We start from the raw sequence: 20,885 nt of genomic DNA, 5'->3' as shown, positions 1-20,885 counted from the left end.
GAAACTGAAATGTAAACATACGTTTCCAAAAAATTCTAAAAGAATAATCGAAGCACTAACATTATTACTGACATTTCTATATCACCTTCTCTGTAAGCTCAGTTCATCATTGTGCTTTCTTGGTTTCTGTACAATACTATAAATGAGTCCTAATAATTTCTTTCAGTATTCAAATATCTCATCCCAAGAGCTTATATCTATCTTCACTTGACAATATATGTTTCGAATGTAAAAGAAGCCAGCACTAAGTCTTTTTATGAAATATCATTTTTACTCAAATCAATGAAATTCTAACGTTGGAATACTTTGGATTGAGTTTGGTACTGCAGCAAATGTAGAAGAAAAGTCCTGGAAAGAAGGGAGCTGCAGGAAAATTAGCCTTAAATCTGCATATAAACTCTGCCCAAATTCTTGGATGATCAATGAAGTAGATACGTACAGTGAACAGTCCAGAAGGCCTAGTAAAGATAGCAGGTGGAAGCTGAAAAAAACAGACTTAAGCTGTTGCCCACTGCAGGGAGCACAGACCACAGTTCAAATGCAGCCAAATGGATTACTTGCTAGAATAAAACTCAACTCTTTTCAGAGAAACATAACTGAAATAGAGTCCCCACAATGAATCATCCATAATAGCCAGTGTACATTAAAAAATAAACAGGCATATGAAGAAACAAAAAAATATGATTCATAGTCACGAAAAAAAAGCAGTTAACAGAAACTGAACTTAAGATGACCCAGATGTTGAAATTATTTTAAAGCATTATTAGAGGAAGATAAAGCCATATTGAATGGGTAGATAGGTAATGTCAGCAGAGAAATTTAAACTATGCAAAGAGAAACAAATACAAAATCTAAAATGAAAAGCATAATACCAGAAATCAAAAAGTCCTACAGGGACTTAACTAAAGACTACAGACAGCAGAAGATTAACTAATCTGAAGATAGGCCACTAAAAATTATACAACTGGACAACAGAAAGAAGAAAAAAATGAACAGAGCCTCAGTGACTTGTGGAACACTAGCAAAAATCTAATACACATGTAACTGGAGTCTCAGAAGGGAAAAAAGGGAAGAATGAGATAAAAAAAAAAAAAAGATACTTGACCTGTAATAGTCAAAATATTTTCCAAATTTGGTAAAATATATATATATAAATTTAAATATCTAAGGAGCTCATTCAGCCCCCGAATTCATTAAATATAAAGAAAACTACACCTAGGCACATCATACTCAAAATGTTAAGATTCAAAGTTAAATAAAAAATCTTGAAAACAGCCAGAGGGGGAAAAAGTAGTTTATTACATATAAGAGTGTAATAATATGAAAAATAGCTTTCTTCACATAATAATGGAATTCAGCAGATAATGAAACAACATGCTTAAAGTACTGAAAGGGAAAAAAAGAACAAATCGACAACAAAAAGCAGTGACGCTATCATTCAAAAAGGAAGGGAAAATGAAAATATTATCAGATTAAAAACAACTGAATCTTTTTGCCAGCAGAACTACACTACAAACTATGCTACTGGAAGTTTTTCAGGTTCAAGAAAAATGACACCAGACAGAAACTCAGAACGACAATAAGGAAATAACATGGCAAAGAATGGGAATTCCAGAATACTTAATTGTGCTCATGAGGAACCTGTACATAGATAAGACTCAGTCATTTGAATATAACAAGGGATACTGCATGGTTTAAAGTCTGGAAAGGTGTGCGTCAGTCAGGGTTGTACCCTCTTACCATACTTATTCAATCCACATGCTAAGCAAAAAAGTCGAGAAGCTGGACTATACAAAGAAGAACAGGGCATCAGGGTTGGAGGAAGTCTTATCAACAACCCGCGATATGCATATGATACAACCTTGCCTGCTGAAAGTGAAGAGGACTTGAAGAACTTACTGATGAAGATCAAAGACTACAGCCTCCAGTATGGATTATGCCTCAAGAAAAAGAACACAAAAATCCTCGCAACTGGACCAATAAGCAACATCATGATAAACGAAGAAAAGATTGAAGTTGTCAAGGATTCCATTTTACTTGGACCCACAAACAATGCTCGTGGAAGGCAGCAGTCAAGAAATCAAAGAACACATTGCATTGGGCAAATCTGATGCAAAAGTCCTCTTTAAAGTGTTAAAAACCAAAGACATCACTTTGAGGACTAAGGTGTGCCTGACCCAAGCCATGGTGTTTTTAGCCGCCTCATATGCATGCAGAAGCTGGACAATGAATAAGGAAGACTGAAGAAGAATTGATGCCTTTGAATTACGGTGCTGGTGAAGAATATTGAATATACCATGGACTGCCAAAACTACAAACAAATCTGTCTTGGAAGAAGTACAGCCAGAATGCCCGTTAAAAGCAATGATGATGGGACTTCATCTCACATACTTTGGACATGTTATCAGGAGGGATCAGTCCCTGGAGAAGGACATCATGTTTTTGGTAAAGTAGATGGTTAGCAAAAAAGAGGAAGACTCTCAATGAGACAGATTGACACCGTGGCTGCAACAATAGGCTCAAGCATAACAACAACTGTGAAGATGGTGCGAGACCTGGTAGTGTTTCTTTCTGTTTTACATAGGGTCGCTATGAGTTGGAAGGCACTTAACAGCTGCCATAGGAAGAAATGAAGAGTACCAGAAATTCTAACTGGGTGATAGACAAATGTGTGTGTGTGTGTATAGCTTTTATCTTAATTAAAAAATACATATGATTATTTTGGGGGGATTTTTAAGAAGTGCAAATGTAGTATATATCATAACAATTTCACAAAGGATGAGGTCAATGAAGTTCTGTTACTGCAAAGCTACTACATTTTGTGTTTAGTATTACAATAAAAAACTAAAAAAAAAAAAATTTTTTTTTTTAGTTTTTTATTAGTAACTCTAAAAAGACTATGATAAGTTGAAGATGCATATCATAATCCTTATAATAAACTCTAAAAAATTACAAAGATGTATAATTGAAAAGCCAACAGAGGAATTAAAATGAAGTGCTTAAAATATTTAATTAAATGAAATACTTGAAAATATTTAATTAAACAAAAAGAAGGCAGGAAAGAAGAAACCAAAACAAAAATAAGCAGAAAGAATAATTGTAAAATAGCAAAATGGTAGATCTAACATATTCATCATTGCAATGTAGGAAAATGGACCAAAATTGTAATTAAAAGCCGGAGAGTTTCCAGACTAGATAATAAAGCAAGAGCCAACAATATGTTGACCATGACAGTCACACTTAAAATACAGAGATGCATATAAACTGAATAAATATATGAAAAAGTATACATACCATGAAAACACTGTTAAGAAAGTAACAGTGTCTGTACCAATTTCATACTAAATAGACTTCAAGGAAGGAGTATAACTAGAGATAAAGGGGGACATTTTGTAACAACAAAAAGGAAAATTCTTCAGGAAACTACAACAATTATAAATGAGTACTCGATGGTAGAGCTCAAAAACATATGAGGCAAAAATTGAAAGGACTAACAGATAAAATTAACAAATTGGTGATCATAGTTGAAGATTTTAAAAACTCTTTCTCAGTAATTGATAGAATAACTAGACCAGAATTTAATCGAAATAAAAATATCTAAGCAACACCAGGTTAAAGTGCTTAGCTGCTAACCAAAGCGTTGGCAATTCAAACCTACCTGCCAGTCCTCAGGTGAAAAATGTGCCAGTCTTTTTCCATAAAGATTACAGCCTTGGAAACCCTATGGGGCAGTTCTACTCTATCCTATAGGGTTGCTATGAGTCCAAATCGACTCAAAAGCAACGGGTCTTTTGGGTATATACCAAAATTGAAGTATTCACAATTGTACATGAAATGTTCATGAAGACAGACCGCATGTTGGCCTAAAACAAGTCTAAAAATTTTTTGAAGATTGAAATGTTGCAGAGTATGTTCTTTGGAAGCAACTAAATTAAAAATAAATATCAATAAAATATCTAAAAATTCCCAAATAGTTGGAAATTAAACAACACACTTTTAAATAGCTCAAGGGCCAAAGAAAAACATCACAAGGAAATGAGAAAATAGTTATAAATAAAAGACAATACAAATATTACACACAGAAATTTGTGGAAGGCAGTTAAAGCAGTACTTAAGAGGGAAATTTATCACATTAAATGCCTACATTTGTTAGAAAAAAAGGAAATATTTAAAATCAATGATTTGAATTTCCACCTTAAGTAGCTAAAATAGAGGTTCTACTAAAATAACAGAAGGAAGACAAGTATAAATAGCCAAAATCAATGAAATAATAAACAACAAAAAAATTAACAAAACCAAAGTTGGCCACTTGAAAACATAAATAAAATTGAAAAACCTTTAGTGCAACTGGAAAAAGACAGTGAAAATCTAACAGAATAAAGAAGATAAGCCATGAGCACCTCAATAAATGTTGAAAAAGCATTTGACAAGATTCAACATCAATTTATATTAAAAGAAAACTAGGAATTGAAAGAAATTTCCTCAATATGATAAAAGGTATCTGTTAAAAAAAATCATTTACATCCTATTTAATGATGAAAAATTGAATGATTTCCCTCTAAGATTGGAAACAAGGATGTCCACTGTCGTTACTTCTATTCTGCATTGCACAGGAGGTCCTTCCCTGATCAGTAAAGAAAAAAAAACTAGGGCCATTGGAAAGGAAGAAGTAAACTGTCTCTATTTGCAGATGATATGATTATTAATGTAGACATTCATAAGGAGTCTCTGAAAAAGTACTAGAAATAATAAAATTAGCAAGGTCTCTGGAGCAGAGTCAATATGAACAGGCTAAAGATAGAACACTGAAAGTCCACCTAAAGAAGCACTTACATTGTCAACTGATTTCTGACAAAGGCATTAAAGCAACTCAGTTGGGAAAGGAATATTTTCTCAAGAGAAGCTAGAAAAACTTGATATATGGGGGGAAAAAAATTCAATCTTTACCTTCTACAATATAGAAAAAATAATTTGAGCTGGACTAAAAATTTTGAGAAGATATCTTTGAAACATGTGTATAGGAAAATATTTCTTGGATAGGATACCAAAGCAATAACCATAAATGAAAAATGATAAACTGGAGTAAAAATAAAAGTAATCTCATCAAGCGATGCTACTCATATATAAATACACGAGCCACAAACCAAGAGAAAAACACAAAATATATATCTGATTAGGGGCTTTTTTCAAGATTATATAAAAATCTACAATTAAACAATAAAAAAGCAAACAACTCCACAAAAAAATGGCTAAAACACTGAAACATTTCACAAAGGAAGATATGTAAATGGCCAATAAGCACACACAAATATGCTCAACATCATTTGTCATCAGGAAAATACATACTCAAATTACAATGAGATACCAAAAAACACCCATTAAAATGACCAAAATTAGAAACACCCTTGATACCATGTGTGTGTGGATATGGAAAAACTGAAACTCACACACTCTGTGAGAAGGTAAAATGGCAGTACCACTTTGGAAAATGATTTGACTGTTTCTTATAAAACTAAATATACACTTACTCTTTATCCCAGCAATTCTACTCTTTAGGTATTAACCCATGATAAATGAACACACATTATTATAAATAATATAAAATACAAGAATGTCTATAGCCTCATTCATGGTAGCCTCTAACTGGAAACCACCTCAATGTCTTCCATCAAAAAGAAGAGAATAAATTGAGAAAGTGTGATAGATTGATACAACAGTATAATATTCAGCAATAAAGTAGAATGGATTACTGACATATGTAACAACATGAATCGATCTCACGTACATTATGCTGAGCAAAATAAGCCAGACTCAAAAGAGTACATACTGTATGTTCTCGAAACACATTAAGTTCTAAAACGAACAAAACTAATTTATAGTGAAAAAGTCCAAACTTTTTGTGTAGAGGGATTAACTTGGGGAAAAAAAAAAAAAACATGAAGGAACATCCTGGGGTGATGGAAATATCCTATATTTTTTTAGCAATATGTGTTAACATTGGTATATCCATTTATCAAAATTCACCAAATTGTTCACTTATAAGATTTATGTGTTTCAATGTATATAAATATTCCCTCAAAACAAAAAACTATAAGCCAACAAACACAAAATATTATAGATCTCTATAATTCCATCTAGCTCTCAAAGATGTAATCTTCACAGGTTGCAGTATTCTTTGTAATAGACTTACTAAAATGGTTCCTTTAGAACCTCTGAACCAAATTAATGAATGATAAAAGGGGGGAAATCGTTGGACAACATTTAACTTACACAAGAATATTTTTCAAGTGGCCCAGTTTTTTGTACTCATTGAGATGGGTGTCCTTGGCTTAAGGGCAGTCCCAGGAAAACCCATGCCTGGGCATAAAATATATTTCCTTCTTAATTCATGGTGGTTAAGAAAGGAATATCCAGGTCCAATGCAAGCCTAAAATGGCACCATGTAATAAATCTACAACCTCTTGGAAATGGAAACTTATTCTTGCACAGTGTAAATCTATTTTTACTATGGGTTAAGTACCCTCCGTATCTACCACTTTGCTTTATGGAAGACAGGTAGATACTTGAAGAGTTAGCCCAAATGGAGTAGAAAGTAATTTCTTATTTCTCCAAAGCCCACCAGGGATTTTCTCTGTTTCTTTGAGGGATGAGGATAAACTTCCATTTCTTACAAAAAGAAAGGGATCCTCAAGGATGCTGGATATGGTCACAAATTCAACATAAAATGCAAAAATACCATGTACTTTCCATAGCCTAATGAAACAATGATATTTGGACTTTCTTTGTAAGTTGTTTTTGCATACAGCACAACTGTATAATTTAATATTCTACAGTTTTCATCTCGCCTTCATCTTCAGCCTACAACTATATTCTTTTTTCAGTCCACCTCATTGCTAGCCAAACAACTTTTTTTTTTTTTTTTCCAAGCACACTGCTCCATGCTTTGGCTGGATATTTTTCTTTGAAGTTTTTCCATAGTCAGAAGGCTCTGCATTTATGAGATGACCCACAAAACCTGTGGATAACAAAACTGAAGAGTCAGCATTTAATCAGAGACAATTGATTCTACTTTGGTCCTGCAAGTGATTACAGATCCAGGAGACATAAAACACTGGCCCATATCAAATATTTGGTTAAGTTCACACAATTTATTTTATAAAGAGAAGACAGGGTCATTCTTTCTGTCTTCTGAACAAAACGAATGAATCAAATTATATCAACAGTGTCCACATTCTTTATACTACCCTTTTGGGTCTTCTTGCGGAACGAAAAATAACAGAAGAAGGAACACAGGCTTTGTAGACAGAGAGATCTGGTAGAATTTGGACTCTACCATGTTAGGAAAGTTATTTAATCTTCATAAGCTCCAGTTATCTTGCCTGTAATTAGGCTAAAGGATTGTTATAAATATTAAATGAAGTCTGAGGGCAAGACACAGTACTTGGCACAGACAAGGCACTGGATAAACTGGAATATATCCAGTCTGGCTCCAGAATCAAAGGACAGTTTTTACACCAGAGTCATGCCCTCAAGTCATTAGCCCTGCTCTTCTCCACTTCTGTAGGCACTGGATTAGAAGACATAAAATGACCATCTCCTGCACTAAAATTCTAAGCTCATCACTTGGAACACTTACCAAATGCTATTCCTGGTTATTTAGTTGCAAAGGAAATACAGATATCAAAGACCATCATTGTATATTGCTTTAATAATCACTATAAAAGAACAATTAGTATCCCTCATTTTCCATTGATTCAGAAATAAAGATTCCCCAGAAAATATGCGTATATCAAAGATAGCTACCTTGAACAGAACACCGAACTCTCTACATAGGTGCATCAAATGCTTTCTAAAAGCCATTATGTAATTTTCAAAAAGGCTTTCTTGTTTTAAGGAAATATAATAAGTAAATTAGAAAATCAACAATTAAACTAAAAGTTTTATTTTGTTTCATATTTGCAAATTAACTAAATGGATATTTTCAAAAGGAGAAGCAAATCTCTTAGGATAATGAAACTATAGAATGAGGTTTTGCTTGTGACTCATCGTCTGGAAACCAAAGTAAAAAATAGTTTGGGCATATATTTAAAATGATGATGTGGTATAGTCTTTAAATGGAAAAATATGAAATGTCAACTATTTATCTTACTGCATTTTTATATACCAAACTCACCTGAAATACAATTATGAGTAGCAAGCATGGGCGCCGAGACCTTGTTTGCCATTAAAAAAGAATTAAGCACATTATAGTTTTTACTCTTCCTATCATTATTTTTTTATCATTATATATAAAAAAAAAAAAAACCTATTGGCATCGAGCTGATTCCAACTCACAGCAACCACACAGGACAGAGTGGCACTGCCCCATAGGGTTTCCAAGGAGTGGCTGGTGGATTTGACCTGCTGACCTTTTGGTTAGCAGCCATAGTTCTTAACCACTGCACCACCAGAGCACCCCCTATCATTATATCTTTTTAAAAACCTTATAGTAATGGAGAGGAAAGTCACCATGACAACAGCATATTTACTAGTTAAACTGAATCAATGCATATTCTTTAATAAAATATGATAAAAAAAATAGTACTTGGTTTCTTAAAATGTACATATTATTCATGATACCAGTTGGGTATTTAAATCTTTAAATTTCAAAAATCTAGTCCAATGATAAAATCCATCACAAATATGAAAAAAACTCTATCTACCAGAAGATTAATTTTATGTTGCCTGATTTTTATATTAATTATTTCTTCAAGTTTTAACTAAAATGTAGAATTACAGTGCCTACTATAATTAGTGGGCACATGAAATAATTTAAAATATTTCCAAAGGCATTAATTTCATACAGTTCTGTAAAATTAGAATAACCTTTCTTACCATTTTAAGCAACTTCTGTAAGAAAATAAAAATGAATACACAGTATGGTTAATATTTTAGTTAGTTATTTTGACAAACACTTCGAAGATACACGGGATTGACTTTAAATATAATAAGCTACTTTTAAAGTCTATCATCAATGTTTATTTCTAATCAAGTATGATTAATTTCATCTGTTGGCTCCTGACAGACCCTCTAGTATCAGAAAATTATCATAAGCCGATAGGTCTTGATTGCAACAGCCTGCACCTTTATTGTCTGTCCAGATTTTTTCACATCAGGTCTATAATGAAATGCAAAGTTACAAACAGAGGTATTAGAAGACACAATGGGGTCACTGTCCTATGGAACGTATCAAAATTTCAATAACTCATAAGGTAATTTGAGGGCTTCCATTATATAATCTTTCAACAAACACATTCTATAGACTTAATAGTCCAGTTAGTGTATCTTAACATACATAACCCAGAAAATAAATTAAAAGTAAATTGAAGCCTAAGTTTAAAGTTCTTGATTCAGAAGATAGCAATTGGAAAACATTTAAACGTGAAATAAAGTCAAATGCCTATATGGTTGCATTTGAAAGCAGAGGAGGGTTCTCAAGAGAAAACACATTTCAAATGGTGTGTTCCATTCTCTCAACCCCATTCATAAAGTGCCTTTCTGTTACTCAACGGTAACACCCCGTTTGGTTAACAAACACAGGCTGATGTTTAGCGTTAACTGGTTGTACATACAAAGGAGAAAATATCACTCATCTTTACTTACAAATAAAACTTAAGCAAAAGCACTTTTGCACCGGGGTCGTTTGCATTTCTCGAAGGAGCAAATCTAAGCATCTGATTGAAATGTGGAATCAGAGCGTACAACCAACCTGCACATTACACAGGAAAGCTCAGAGGGAGTTCTTCGGCACGCAGGAGTAAACCAGCTGTGTGAGTCCAAAATTGACTCGACAGCAACGGGTATAGTTGTAGGGTGAGCCAAGCCTGGATGAGCTTCTCATTTTCCGCTGATATTATTAGGACCCTAATTAAAGAAAGGGGGCTTTGCGGACGCTAATATTGGCTTCCCCCTACTTAACGCGCTCCTATCCAAAAGGAATTCGATCTCTCCTTACTCCAGTGGAGAGCTCGTAACCCCGGACCTGGCTGATCTTCCTTAAGTCTGTGCTTTTGTACACTGAATACAAACCAGGGAAGCCAAGAGGGCAGATCAATGCCAGCACGAGATTGCATGTTCCTCTGACTTTTGTTTGCTGGGGTTTTCGTTTTAAACAGACCCTCTCACCCTCCGTGCGGAGCCCGCAAAGATAACGAATATCCCTGTCCCTCACCAAGACAGCACCAGTCACAGCCATGAGCTCACAAGAACCCAACTCTGTCCCCAGGACCCAGTCCCGGAGCCGCGTCTCCGCCGGTGGCCGCCTAGACCTTTCCTTCGGCTGGGCACAGTTCGTGCCCGAAATGAGGAGCAACCATCTCCCTTTACGCCTTCTGAGGCCACACTTTATTCATAGACCCACCTGCATGGGCGCTTCGTGTCTCATTGTTGGCAAAATGTCCTTTATCTCTTGCTAAGACAGCTGGCCGGATCACGCGTGCACAGCTCCACGCTCCACACTCTGCACACTTGGGGTTCACTAACCGGCTCCAACATCAGCACCGGAGCTGTCCCTCCTGGCGCCGCACACGCGTACTGGCCCAGAGCCCCGTGCGCTCTTGGGAGTTGTAGTCTCGTCCTGCCGGACTTCCCTGGAAACCGGCCAGCCGCGAACTACACTTCCCGGCAAACAAGCATAAAACAACCTAGCTCCCCCAGTCGGCCCTCGCCGCCAAGCCTACCTTCTCCTCTAGCTGGCTCGCTCCCGGCAGTTAGCGCTCTCCTCCGCCCCAGGCCGTTTCCTCGCAAAACGCAGGCAAAAGTGACCCAGCTCATCTCAGCTGGAGCTTTTTCTCCGCTAACGATGGCCTTCCGAAGCCAGATTGTGATTTCCTGGTTAAGACACGCGGTATCCTGTGCTAATTCCTAATACTAACGAAGCCTGCGCTGCGTTCTGAGACTCTCCATTCCACCCCTCCCCTTCTCAAATGGGGAAAGTTTATACCTTTCCATAGGCAGAGTGGGGTGGTTTTACAATCTCGTTCAACAAACGCGGGGGAGAAAGACGGTAAATGACACACACACACGAAAAGTGGTTTATTCGCACAATTGCATTGAGAAGGCATGAGCATGAACACACAACACACAACACACACACACACACACTCCAAAGTCCGTCAGAACGAAATTTCACCCTGAGCAAGCTGAGCTGCTTACCTTTCCATACAGCTCCATTGCAAACCGAGGTTCCGAAATTCTCAAAAAAGCCTTTCTGCTACAAACCGGGTTGGGGTCGTTCGCAGGAAGGGGGGCTGAACTGGAAAGGCACGGCACAATGGAAGCGGTAAGGGTGGCAGCTGGTGAAGGGAGAAACGAGGGACATGGAATGGACAGCAGATTTAGATGGACGGCTTCTTTCCTCTGTAGGGGAAGCTTGGAGTCTCCAACTGGCAGCTGCAGAGAAAGGGCTGAGAGTCTCCTAGGAAGTGCCAGGGGCGCGAGCGCGCTGGGCAGCCCCTCCCCAGGCCCTCCCCCAGGCACCTTCCATCGTCATTAGCGCTCACACGCAGTAGCCACTGGCCGCGGGCTGCAGAGCTGATAGGGCACTGGGGTATTTACCCAAAGCAAGTCATGCAACATGAACACATTCATCACCAGAGCCCAGAAGCACCGTCACAGAATGAGCTGGGAGACCTTTTTTAAGTTAGGCTGTCCTTTCTTTAAAACAGTTATTCCTTATGTTACAATCCTACTCCGCCTGGACTAGTGTAAAAATGGTTTTGAAATTTTGGAACTATACTTCTGCTACACTTATCACCCCCAATTCTCTTTAGCTAACTAATACGTAGGACCACCCATGTCTTCACCCCGCTAGAGATACCCCACTCCCCTCAGGAGTAAACGTTAGTTAAATCCAGCTTCGATCGCTGCCTTGGCATGAGGTCAAAATATGATATTGAAGCCACAGTGGAAAAGCAATAGTTATAGTATTGGCAGGGAGGCATGGAAAAAATAACGAATCAGCCTGAAACTTCGTTGCATTGAAAAAAGCAGTAGAAAAACATTCGGCTTGAAAATCTCTTGGAGGGGTTTTGTTTAAAATTCATATTATCAAGCCACATGTAGAAATTCCAACTCACTAGATCTAAATGAGTGGTCCAGGAATTTGTGTTTTTAACAAATATTCCAGCAATTCTGGATGCAAGTGCTTCCTTTACCACAATTTGAGAAATACTGCCTTAGAAGGATTTGTATGTAAGACTTTCTCAAACATATAAACCTCAAAAATTTCACAGCATAGACTCAAAACACAACAATCATGTATTGAGACCTCACCATATTCAAAATGCTCTGTTAATTTTAGGTTTAGAAAAAATTGACTAAGATCTGTCTTCTAATCTTCCAATCAGTGAGAAAATAATGAACTATCACTTAGGTAAATAGCTTCTGTAACTATTCAGAAAATACATGTTAAAATGCTCACCTCTAGGAGACCAGTGGGTTGCAGACCCCAAATTCTTGTAAAAAGACTGGACCGAATGGTCTGACTGAGACCAGACCTTCTGTTAGCCCAGGACAGGAACCATTCCCCAAGCCAACTCTTCAGACAGGGATTGGACTGGCCAATGGGTTAGAAAAAGATGCTGGTGAAGAATGTGCTTCTTGGATCAAGTAGACACTTGAGACTATGTTGGCATCTCCTATCTGGAGGGGAGATGAGAGGGCAGAGGGGGTTAGAAGCTGGAGGAATGGACATGAAAAGAGAGATTTGGGGGAAGGAGCAGGCTGTCTCATTAGGGAGAGAGCAATTAGGAGTATATAGCAAGGTGTATATAAATTTTTGTTTGAGAGATTGACTTGATTTGTAAACTTTCACTTAAAGCACAATAAAAATTAAAAAATATATATTTAAAAAATGCTTACCTCATAGCTGTGGGGTATGTGATGGTTAAAGCAATTGTGTTTAAATTATCTAATAACAAAAGTAAAAGAGAATCCAATGACGATATACTTCAACGGGAGCAACCTATTAGAAGTTAGACTTATGCAATTTTTTTTTAAATTAAGACATATCTAAAGATGCACCTTTTTACAAATTTTTTCCTTCAAGACAAGTACTAATTGCTGTCAGTAAGTTGTACACCTGTAAAAAGATGAATTTGCAAAAGTTGTGATACATATATACTTACACACACACAAAAAAAAAACCAGTAGCTGCTGAAGCTGCTTTTATACAACCAAATACCTCATGGGATTTGGTTTCTTGGTTTGAAGATTCGGGGTGATGGTTTCATGGCACATCCCAGTTAATCAACCTAATAATGTGTTTAGTGCTTTTATTTTACCTCCTAGTTCATTTTGTAGAGCCCGGGGTCTTAAAAACTTGCAAGCGGCCATCCAAGGCACAAAAATTGGTCTCACCTGGAACAACAGAGGAATAGGAAAGTCAGGTATAGGAGGAGGATATGGAATGTATGGCTAATTGCCTCCATGAAACAAACTGCCTCCTTTGCCATGAGATGAGAAGAACTGGATTGTTCCCCAGCTACCACTACCAAACATTTTGATCAAAGATTCTGTGGGAGAATCCTGATCAAAAGGGAGAAAATTAAGAATAAAATACCAAATTTTCATGGACTACTGACTTTCTGTAGCCATGGAGGCTGGATGAACCCCTGAAACTTAAAGCAAAAATAATCCCTGAATTTTTAAAACCAAACAATAGTTTAGCTTAGCTAGTAAGCAATGTCTGCCTTGAGTATTGTGCTCTTTCAAGATCTAGAACAAGAACAACTCAAAAGATTCCATAGAAAAATTAGGGGGCTGTGAGTTTATGTTAATTGGGGAGGAACAACTCAGAAAAGGAGGATGAGAATGGTTGCACAACTTGAAGAATGTAATCAATTTCATTGAATTGTACGTGTAGAAGCTGTTGAATTGTGTGTTTCGCTTTGTACATTCTCAACAACAATAACAAAAGAAAGAGAAGTACTAACAAAATAACACTGCCTCTTAAATGTGTAGAATTTTTTGGCATTTAATAGTAAAATATTTGCCCAGCTACTTTAGGGCCTCTGTTTCTTCAGAACAATTCCCTGTAATTTTGGTAATACCCTCACCTTCTAAACTTCTAAGAATTCAAAGAGTCTGGTATTATAGAATATATTTAAATATTACAAGTATTTAAGTGTTACAAATTTACTAATCTTTGAAATGTTCATCCCTTCTTATTGTTTATTAAAATGATAATACCTCTTTATTTTTTCCTAGCATGTCTTTTATCTGTCAAAGAACAACCTGTGAAAATTGAGTTAAAAAAATAGAGTTGCAAAAGTTTTCAACAAACTTAGTTCTGTCTTGTTTCTGTTGTCTCAGCTGGATATTTAGGTGGGTTGAGGGAAGTAAAGCTAGCCAGGAGCTAACTAAACAAATAAAAGTGGCTTGGAGCTGATTATCTTCCTAGTCAGAGCAAAACTGTAACTTTGCTCAAAATCACTCCACCATCCAAATTCCATTCCCAAAGTCAGCAGGTGGCTGCTGGAGCTCAGGCTCTTGCATTCACATCCCAGCCATAGAGAAGGACGAAAGGATACAGAAGGGCAATCTCTCATCCCTTTAAGCACACCAGTGCCTAAGACTTAATGATATCACCCTACCTAGTGTCGTGAATTGAATCATGTCCCCCCAAAATATCTGTCAACTTGGCTAGGTCATGATTCCTAGGATTGTATGATTGTCTACCATTTTGTCCTCTGATATGATTTCCCTACGTGTTTTAAATCACTATGATGTTAATGAGATTGATTAGTGGCAGTTATATTGATGAGATCCACAAAATTAGTGTTTTAAGCCAATCTCTTTTGAGACATAAAAGAAAGAATTGAGCAGAGAGACATGGGGACCTCATACCATCAAGAAAGTAGCACCAGGAGCAGAGCATGTCCTTTGGGCCTGGGGTCCCTGAACCTGAGAAGCTCCTTAACCAGGGGGATATTGATGACAAGGACTTTCCTCCAGAGCTGACAGAGAGAGAAAGCCTTCCCTTGGAGCTGATGCCTTGAATTTGGACTTGTAGCCTATTAGACTGTGAGAGAATAAATTTCTCTTTGTTAAATCCATCCACTTGTGGTATTTCTGTTACAGCAGTACTAGATGACTAAGACGCCTAGTTTCAAGAGAGCCTGGGAAATATAGTCTTTATTCCAGGTAGATATGTGTCAAGCTGAAGATCAGAAGTTCTATTACAAAAGAAGAAAGAAAGAAAAGGTACAGACAGCTGTCAGTCTATGCCACATGGGATAAAAAAAAAAAAAAAGATAAAGGGGACTGTAAAATAAAGCTTACAGCATTTTCCTCCCTTGCGATTACACTGAGGTATAAATGTCTATTTTAAAAATTACTAATTTCCAGGAATATCTATAATTTAGCAACAATCAAAGCCTTAAAAGGATGCCCAAAGGTTAGAATTTTCTGACTGTTGATGAGAGAACAGGGAAAGAAGGAAACATCCTCCACTTACATATGAATCTGGAGTTGTTGTTAGCTGCTGTCAAGTCACTTCCTGATTCAGGGGAACCCAGATGACAAAGCAGATCTGCTCCATGAGGTTTTCTTGGCTGTAATCTTTACAGAAGCAGGTTACAGGCGTTTCTTCCATGGAGATGCTGGGTGGGTTTGAACTGCCAACCTTTCAGTTAGCAGCTGATCACAAACTTCTTGACCACCCAGGCTCCTTAATTAGAAGTTGATATTAAAAGATTCAAAAAAGCAGAATACAGATATCAGAATACAATTAGGAGAAAGGGCCACCAGTGAATATCACGAAGTATATAACATGAGCATATCACCATTTTAGAATGTAGAAACCCAAGAAATTAAGCAACCCACCCAGGGTTACATTATGATAAACATCATGATAAACGGAGAAAAGATTGAAGTTGTCAAGGACTTCGTTTTACCTGGATCCACAATCTACATCCATGGAAGCAGCAGTCAAGAAATCAAACAACGTACAGCATTGGGCAAATCTCCTGCAAAGGACCTCTTTAAAGTGTTGAAAAGCAAAGACATCACCTTGAAGACTAAGGTGCACCTGACCCAAGCCATGGTGTTTTCAATAGGCTTATAAGCCTGTGAAAGCTGAACAATTAATAAGGAAGACAGTAGAAAAATTGATGCCTTTGAATTGTGGTGTTGGCAAAGAGTATTGAATATACCATGGACTGCCAAAAGAATAAACAAGTCTGTTTTGGAAGAAGTACAACCAGAATTCTCCTTAGAAGCAAGGATGGTGAGACTACGTCTTACATACTTTGGACGTGTTATCAGGAGAGATCAGTCCCTGGAGAAGGACATCATGCTTGGTAAAATAGAGGGTCAGTGAAAAAGAGGAAGACTCTCAATAAGATGGATTGACACAGTGGCTGCAAAAATGGACTCAAGGATAACAACGATTGTGAGGATGATGCGGGATGGAGCCAGGTTTCGTTCTGTTGTACCTAGAGTCACTACGAGTTGAAACCAACTCAAAGGCACCTAACAACAACAACCACTACCCAGGGTTACACAAACCACTATAGGAATAGCTGGGGTTAGAACTCTTAATTTTTTTTTTTTTTTTTTTTCTGGCTCAGTTTTCTTTTTACTGTCCCACATCACCATTTATTATTGACTGGCTTTTTACAACTCTGGGTTTAATATTTGCTAGTATTTACTTTGTGTTGCTATTTATCTATCTTTTTTATTATTCCCCTTGTTACTATCAGTCCGTGTCTTCATTAGCTTTGTTAAACAGTAAAATTATATCAAGTAGGATCAAGTGGGGATAACTTATTTTACAAAACAAAGCCAAGAACAAAGATAACTAAGTATCAATTAATAATGATGATGTTAGTTTAATAAAAAAAAAAAATAACAATATACATTTTGTTTCCATCACTGTCACTATCTCTGTCTTAGGATTTACACTGAAAAGTAAAATTACTGAGAATTGGTATAAGGGATATGGATGTCCCTGGGAATTCACTTCTTCCCTCACCTAAGCCTTGCTCAAATTCATAATAAGAGGATGTGGCTGGGTGTCTAATCTTTGGTAACTCTGGGACCATTTCCAATCCAATGAGAGGCTTTTCTGGCCTGAGCTCAATTACCTTTGTCTGACTTACTGTATTGTGCTGGCTTTGATCTCAGTTTTATGCAGCAACCATACCAACAGATGCTATCAATCGTCTAGTGTTCCCTTTTGAAGAAATTAAATGTCTCTATGATATTATTGATTTTTTTAATTAAAAGGAAAGTCATTTTAACTCATTCCTGCTCATGATGTTTCCAACCTCACAAATTCTCAATATAAGTAAGTCGCTTTGTAAAATACAAATAAATGCACTTTAACTGAATGAAACGAAAATGGTATTTTCTTTCTGTAACATAAACGTGATACTATTAATGATGGCCACTCTTTCTTAGCACCCCCTCTGTGGTAGGCGCTTTGCCTATACTATTCCATTTAATACTAAATAATAGTGCAATTATTATTTTACAAAGAAGGAAACAAATAGAGAGGTTAAGTATTTGGCTTATGGACACCTCACTAGTCAGGATTTAAGCTCAGGGCTATCTGATTTCAAAGCCTAGTTTCCTAATCGCAGTTTTTCTCATAGAAGATAATGTTATTTCAAAACATTGTGTTTTAAAATCTCTTACAAAGAAGTTTTACTGAATTTTTGTTGTTTTTGAGCTTGCTTGGGAATGAGGATACTATTTTATAGTAGCATTCCTATCACAGAATTATTGGGTTACACATATCTTTTCATGTGACACTTGATAATTTGAAAACTATCAACATTTTCAGATAAATACCAATGCATTTGATTAATTAGAAATATTATTATTAAGAAATTAAAAAAAATCAAATTCAGGTCTTTTGAAGCTCGTGGAAGACAATTTTAGAATAAGTAGATAATAATTATTCAAATAATGAGCCATTACTAAGCAATAATCCCCACATTTCTTGCAAAGTACTTAGTCAGCTGCAGGTTTCAGATTGCTATCCTTGGGTTATGTGACTTATGCCTTTTTTAAACCTTGGTGTACTTCCAAAGACAGAGCTGTCATTATCTTAAAAGAAAAAAATCATTACAGTTGTAAAGTTATTAGGAATTTTGATAAGAATTTTATTATTAAGACCAGATTGACTTATGCGCAGTTTAGATGTAAAGCATTCTGTTTATACCCTTCTAACCTGTTGAAAGAAATGCAATCCAACGCATTGACTCTAAGAACAGAGGGTGGCCAAAGGCAGCATCTCTGGGAGGGCTTGTAACAGGGTGGACAGTCTATGTGTGTGTGTGATGGACTAGTACACCAAGAAGAGATCTTACGGATAACCTAGTTCAAGCCCCCCATTTTATGGGTAAGAAATTGTTGTTTTTGTTGTTAGATGTCATCCAGTTGATTTTGATTGCTAATGACCCCACATAACAGTGTAAAATTGCCCCATAGGGTTTCCTAGGCTGTAATCTTTACAGGAGCAGATTGCCAGGTATTTCTCCCACGGAGCTGCTGGGTGAGTTTGAACTGCCAATCTTTTGGACAGCAGTTGAGTGCTTAAACACTGTGCCACTGGAGGTAAGAAATTAGGTCCTTGGAAAGTAAAATGACCTACCTAAAGCCTACAAGTTATCCAACAAATATTTGACAAAAGACAGCTATTCTGAAAGTATTCTGCACATTATTAATACAATCCATTTTATAGATTTTATTTTTAGGGGTACCTAAGCTCCTTGGAAACTCTATGGGGCAGTTCTACTCTGTCCTATAGGGTCTCTATGAGTCAGAATGGACTCAATGGCAACGGGTTTGATTTTTTTGGTTTTTATTATAATTTAAAATGAAGCACTAAAAGGTGTAAGACACTGTCCTCATCCTCAAGGGGGCTCCAAACTAGTTCAGGAGACCAGATATACAAACAGGTTGTTGTTGTTGGGTGCTGTCCAGTCAATTTCTACTCATAGTGACCCCCTGTGACAGAGTAGAACTACTCCATAGGATTTTCTAGGTTGCTATGAGTCAAAATTGACTCAACAGCAACGAGTTTGTTTGTTTTGTTTTTAATCTTTAAGGGAGCAGGTTGTCAGATTTTTCTTCCACTGGGGATTAGAACCACCAGCCTTTATATTAGCAGCCAAGCACTTAACCATCACACCATCAGGGGTCCTTTTATAAACAGGTTAACAGTTAAGTAGCACATCAGTGACAGAGATAACACAAAGCAGCGCCTGATTAACTGTCTGTGCACCCTTATCATCAGTATTTGCCATAAAGATTTATAGGAGAGAGTTATCAGTTAGGGGACATTCTATGGAGGAGTAAATTATGCCTTTGTATGTTTAAGAGGGCCATCCAGTGGTAAATGAAGAACGAGAGACATAGACTATGAGAATTTGAAAGGAACTTAAAAAGTATTTAGTTATCCTTTCTTAGAAAATGTTGAAAAATATATAATTAAAAAAATGTAACATAGCAATTAAGCTACCAAACTAAAGTTTCATAATTTTTCTAATTAAGTTTAAATTTGACCCAAGTCGCCACATATTAAACCAAAAAAAAAAAAACACTTTAGTGTCGAGTTGATTCCGACTCATAGCAGCCCTACAGGACAGAGTAGAACTGCCCCATATGGGACCAAGGAGTGGCTGGTGGATTTGAACTGCTGACCTTTTGGTTAGCAGCCAAGCTCTTAATCACTGTGCCACCAAGGTCACCCACATATTAGGGTGGGATAAAGTCCAGTATTAACTGGTTTGGCAGGAGTAGGGAGGGGGAGATTTCTTCCTTCCTTCCTCCGTTGCATTGCACAAGAACTCTGGAGAATAGGTAGAACAGGAAAATGGTGGACACTGGGCATCTTCCTCACTCTTTGATGGTTGCTGATGCTGTCTTTTTCAGGATAATGTGATCATTTTGCAGGCCGGAAGCTACATTCATCTCATGCCAAGCAAAAACACAAAGTTGCTGACCAAAGTCCCAAGATCACAGGCGCATAGTTCATCAGTTAGCTTTGCTGTAAAACAAACAACCTCAAAACATAGTGAGGTAAATAACAACCATTTATTTAATTCGTGATTCTGTGGGTTGGCAATTGGGGCTGAGCTTTGCTGAGTGGCTCTTTCTGTTTCAGTGGGAATCTGTCATGCATCTGCAGTCAGCTATAAGTCAGCAAAGTAGCTCTGTTTCTTGGGGGTTATCAGAATGTTGGCTGGGGATAAGGGAGGGACTAGGTCATGTGTCTCTTTTATTCCAGCAGGCTATATCAGGTTTGTACACAGTGTAGCTTTGCAGGGTTCCATGAAAGAAAGCAGAAACACAAAATGTCTCTTGAGGTCTAGGCTTGAAATTGGCATAGCTTTGCTTTGGCTGCATTATATTGACCAAAAGAAGTCAAAAGTCAGCTCAGATTTAAAAAGTGGAAAAATAGGCTCCATCTCTGAATATGAGGAGCTGCAAAGACACATTTCAAAAGACATAAGTATAAGAAGGCATGGAAAATTGGGACCATCTTTGCCATCTACCACAGTCAACTGACCACACCAAGGCTCTACCACTTCAGAGGTTCTGCATTTGAGCCACAAGTGAAGAAGTGAGCTTCTGCCTTTGCTGCTGTTGAAACCATAACTACCACTATCTTCCTGGTTTCAAGGGATATAATCAACCACACAGGGCACCTCTTCAACCCTCAATTGCAGTTCTTCTACTGATACATTTCCTCTTTGACAAATCTAATTATTTAAGCCTTTAATAACAAGGATTGTTGTTAGGTGCCATTGAGTCACTTCCAACTTATAGCCAGCCTATGCACAACAGAACAAAAGACTGCCTGGTCCTGTGCCATCCTCACAATAGTTGTTATG

The 20,885-nt window shown here is 37.1% G+C and overlaps 1 protein-coding gene across 2 annotated transcripts in view; it reads right to left on the bottom strand.

The window, feature by feature from the left end:
- Nucleotides 1-11,461, bottom strand: part of RAB3C (RAB3C, member RAS oncogene family) — a 308,656-nt gene extending 297,195 nt beyond the window's left edge. Inside the window, exon 1 of one of the 2 annotated variants that reach the window (XM_049864094.1) lies at nucleotides 11,194-11,461. In XM_049864094.1, the coding sequence (XP_049720051.1) occupies nucleotides 11,194-11,211 (18 nt within the window). In that variant the 5' untranslated portion in view covers nucleotides 11,212-11,461. Of the gene's footprint in view, nucleotides 1-10,399; nucleotides 10,630-11,193 lie in introns of those variants that run through there. The other variant, XM_049864085.1, reaches the window with a different exon arrangement.
- Between the last annotated feature and the right edge of the window lie 9,424 nt (nucleotides 11,462-20,885).

This window comes from Elephas maximus, chromosome 2, assembly GCF_024166365.1.
Source record: "Elephas maximus indicus isolate mEleMax1 chromosome 2, mEleMax1 primary haplotype, whole genome shotgun sequence".
Taxonomy (NCBI): domain Eukaryota; kingdom Metazoa; phylum Chordata; class Mammalia; order Proboscidea; family Elephantidae; genus Elephas; species Elephas maximus.
The sequence above is the reverse complement of the archived record's forward strand: the minus strand, read 5'-3'. Positions and strand labels throughout refer to the sequence as shown.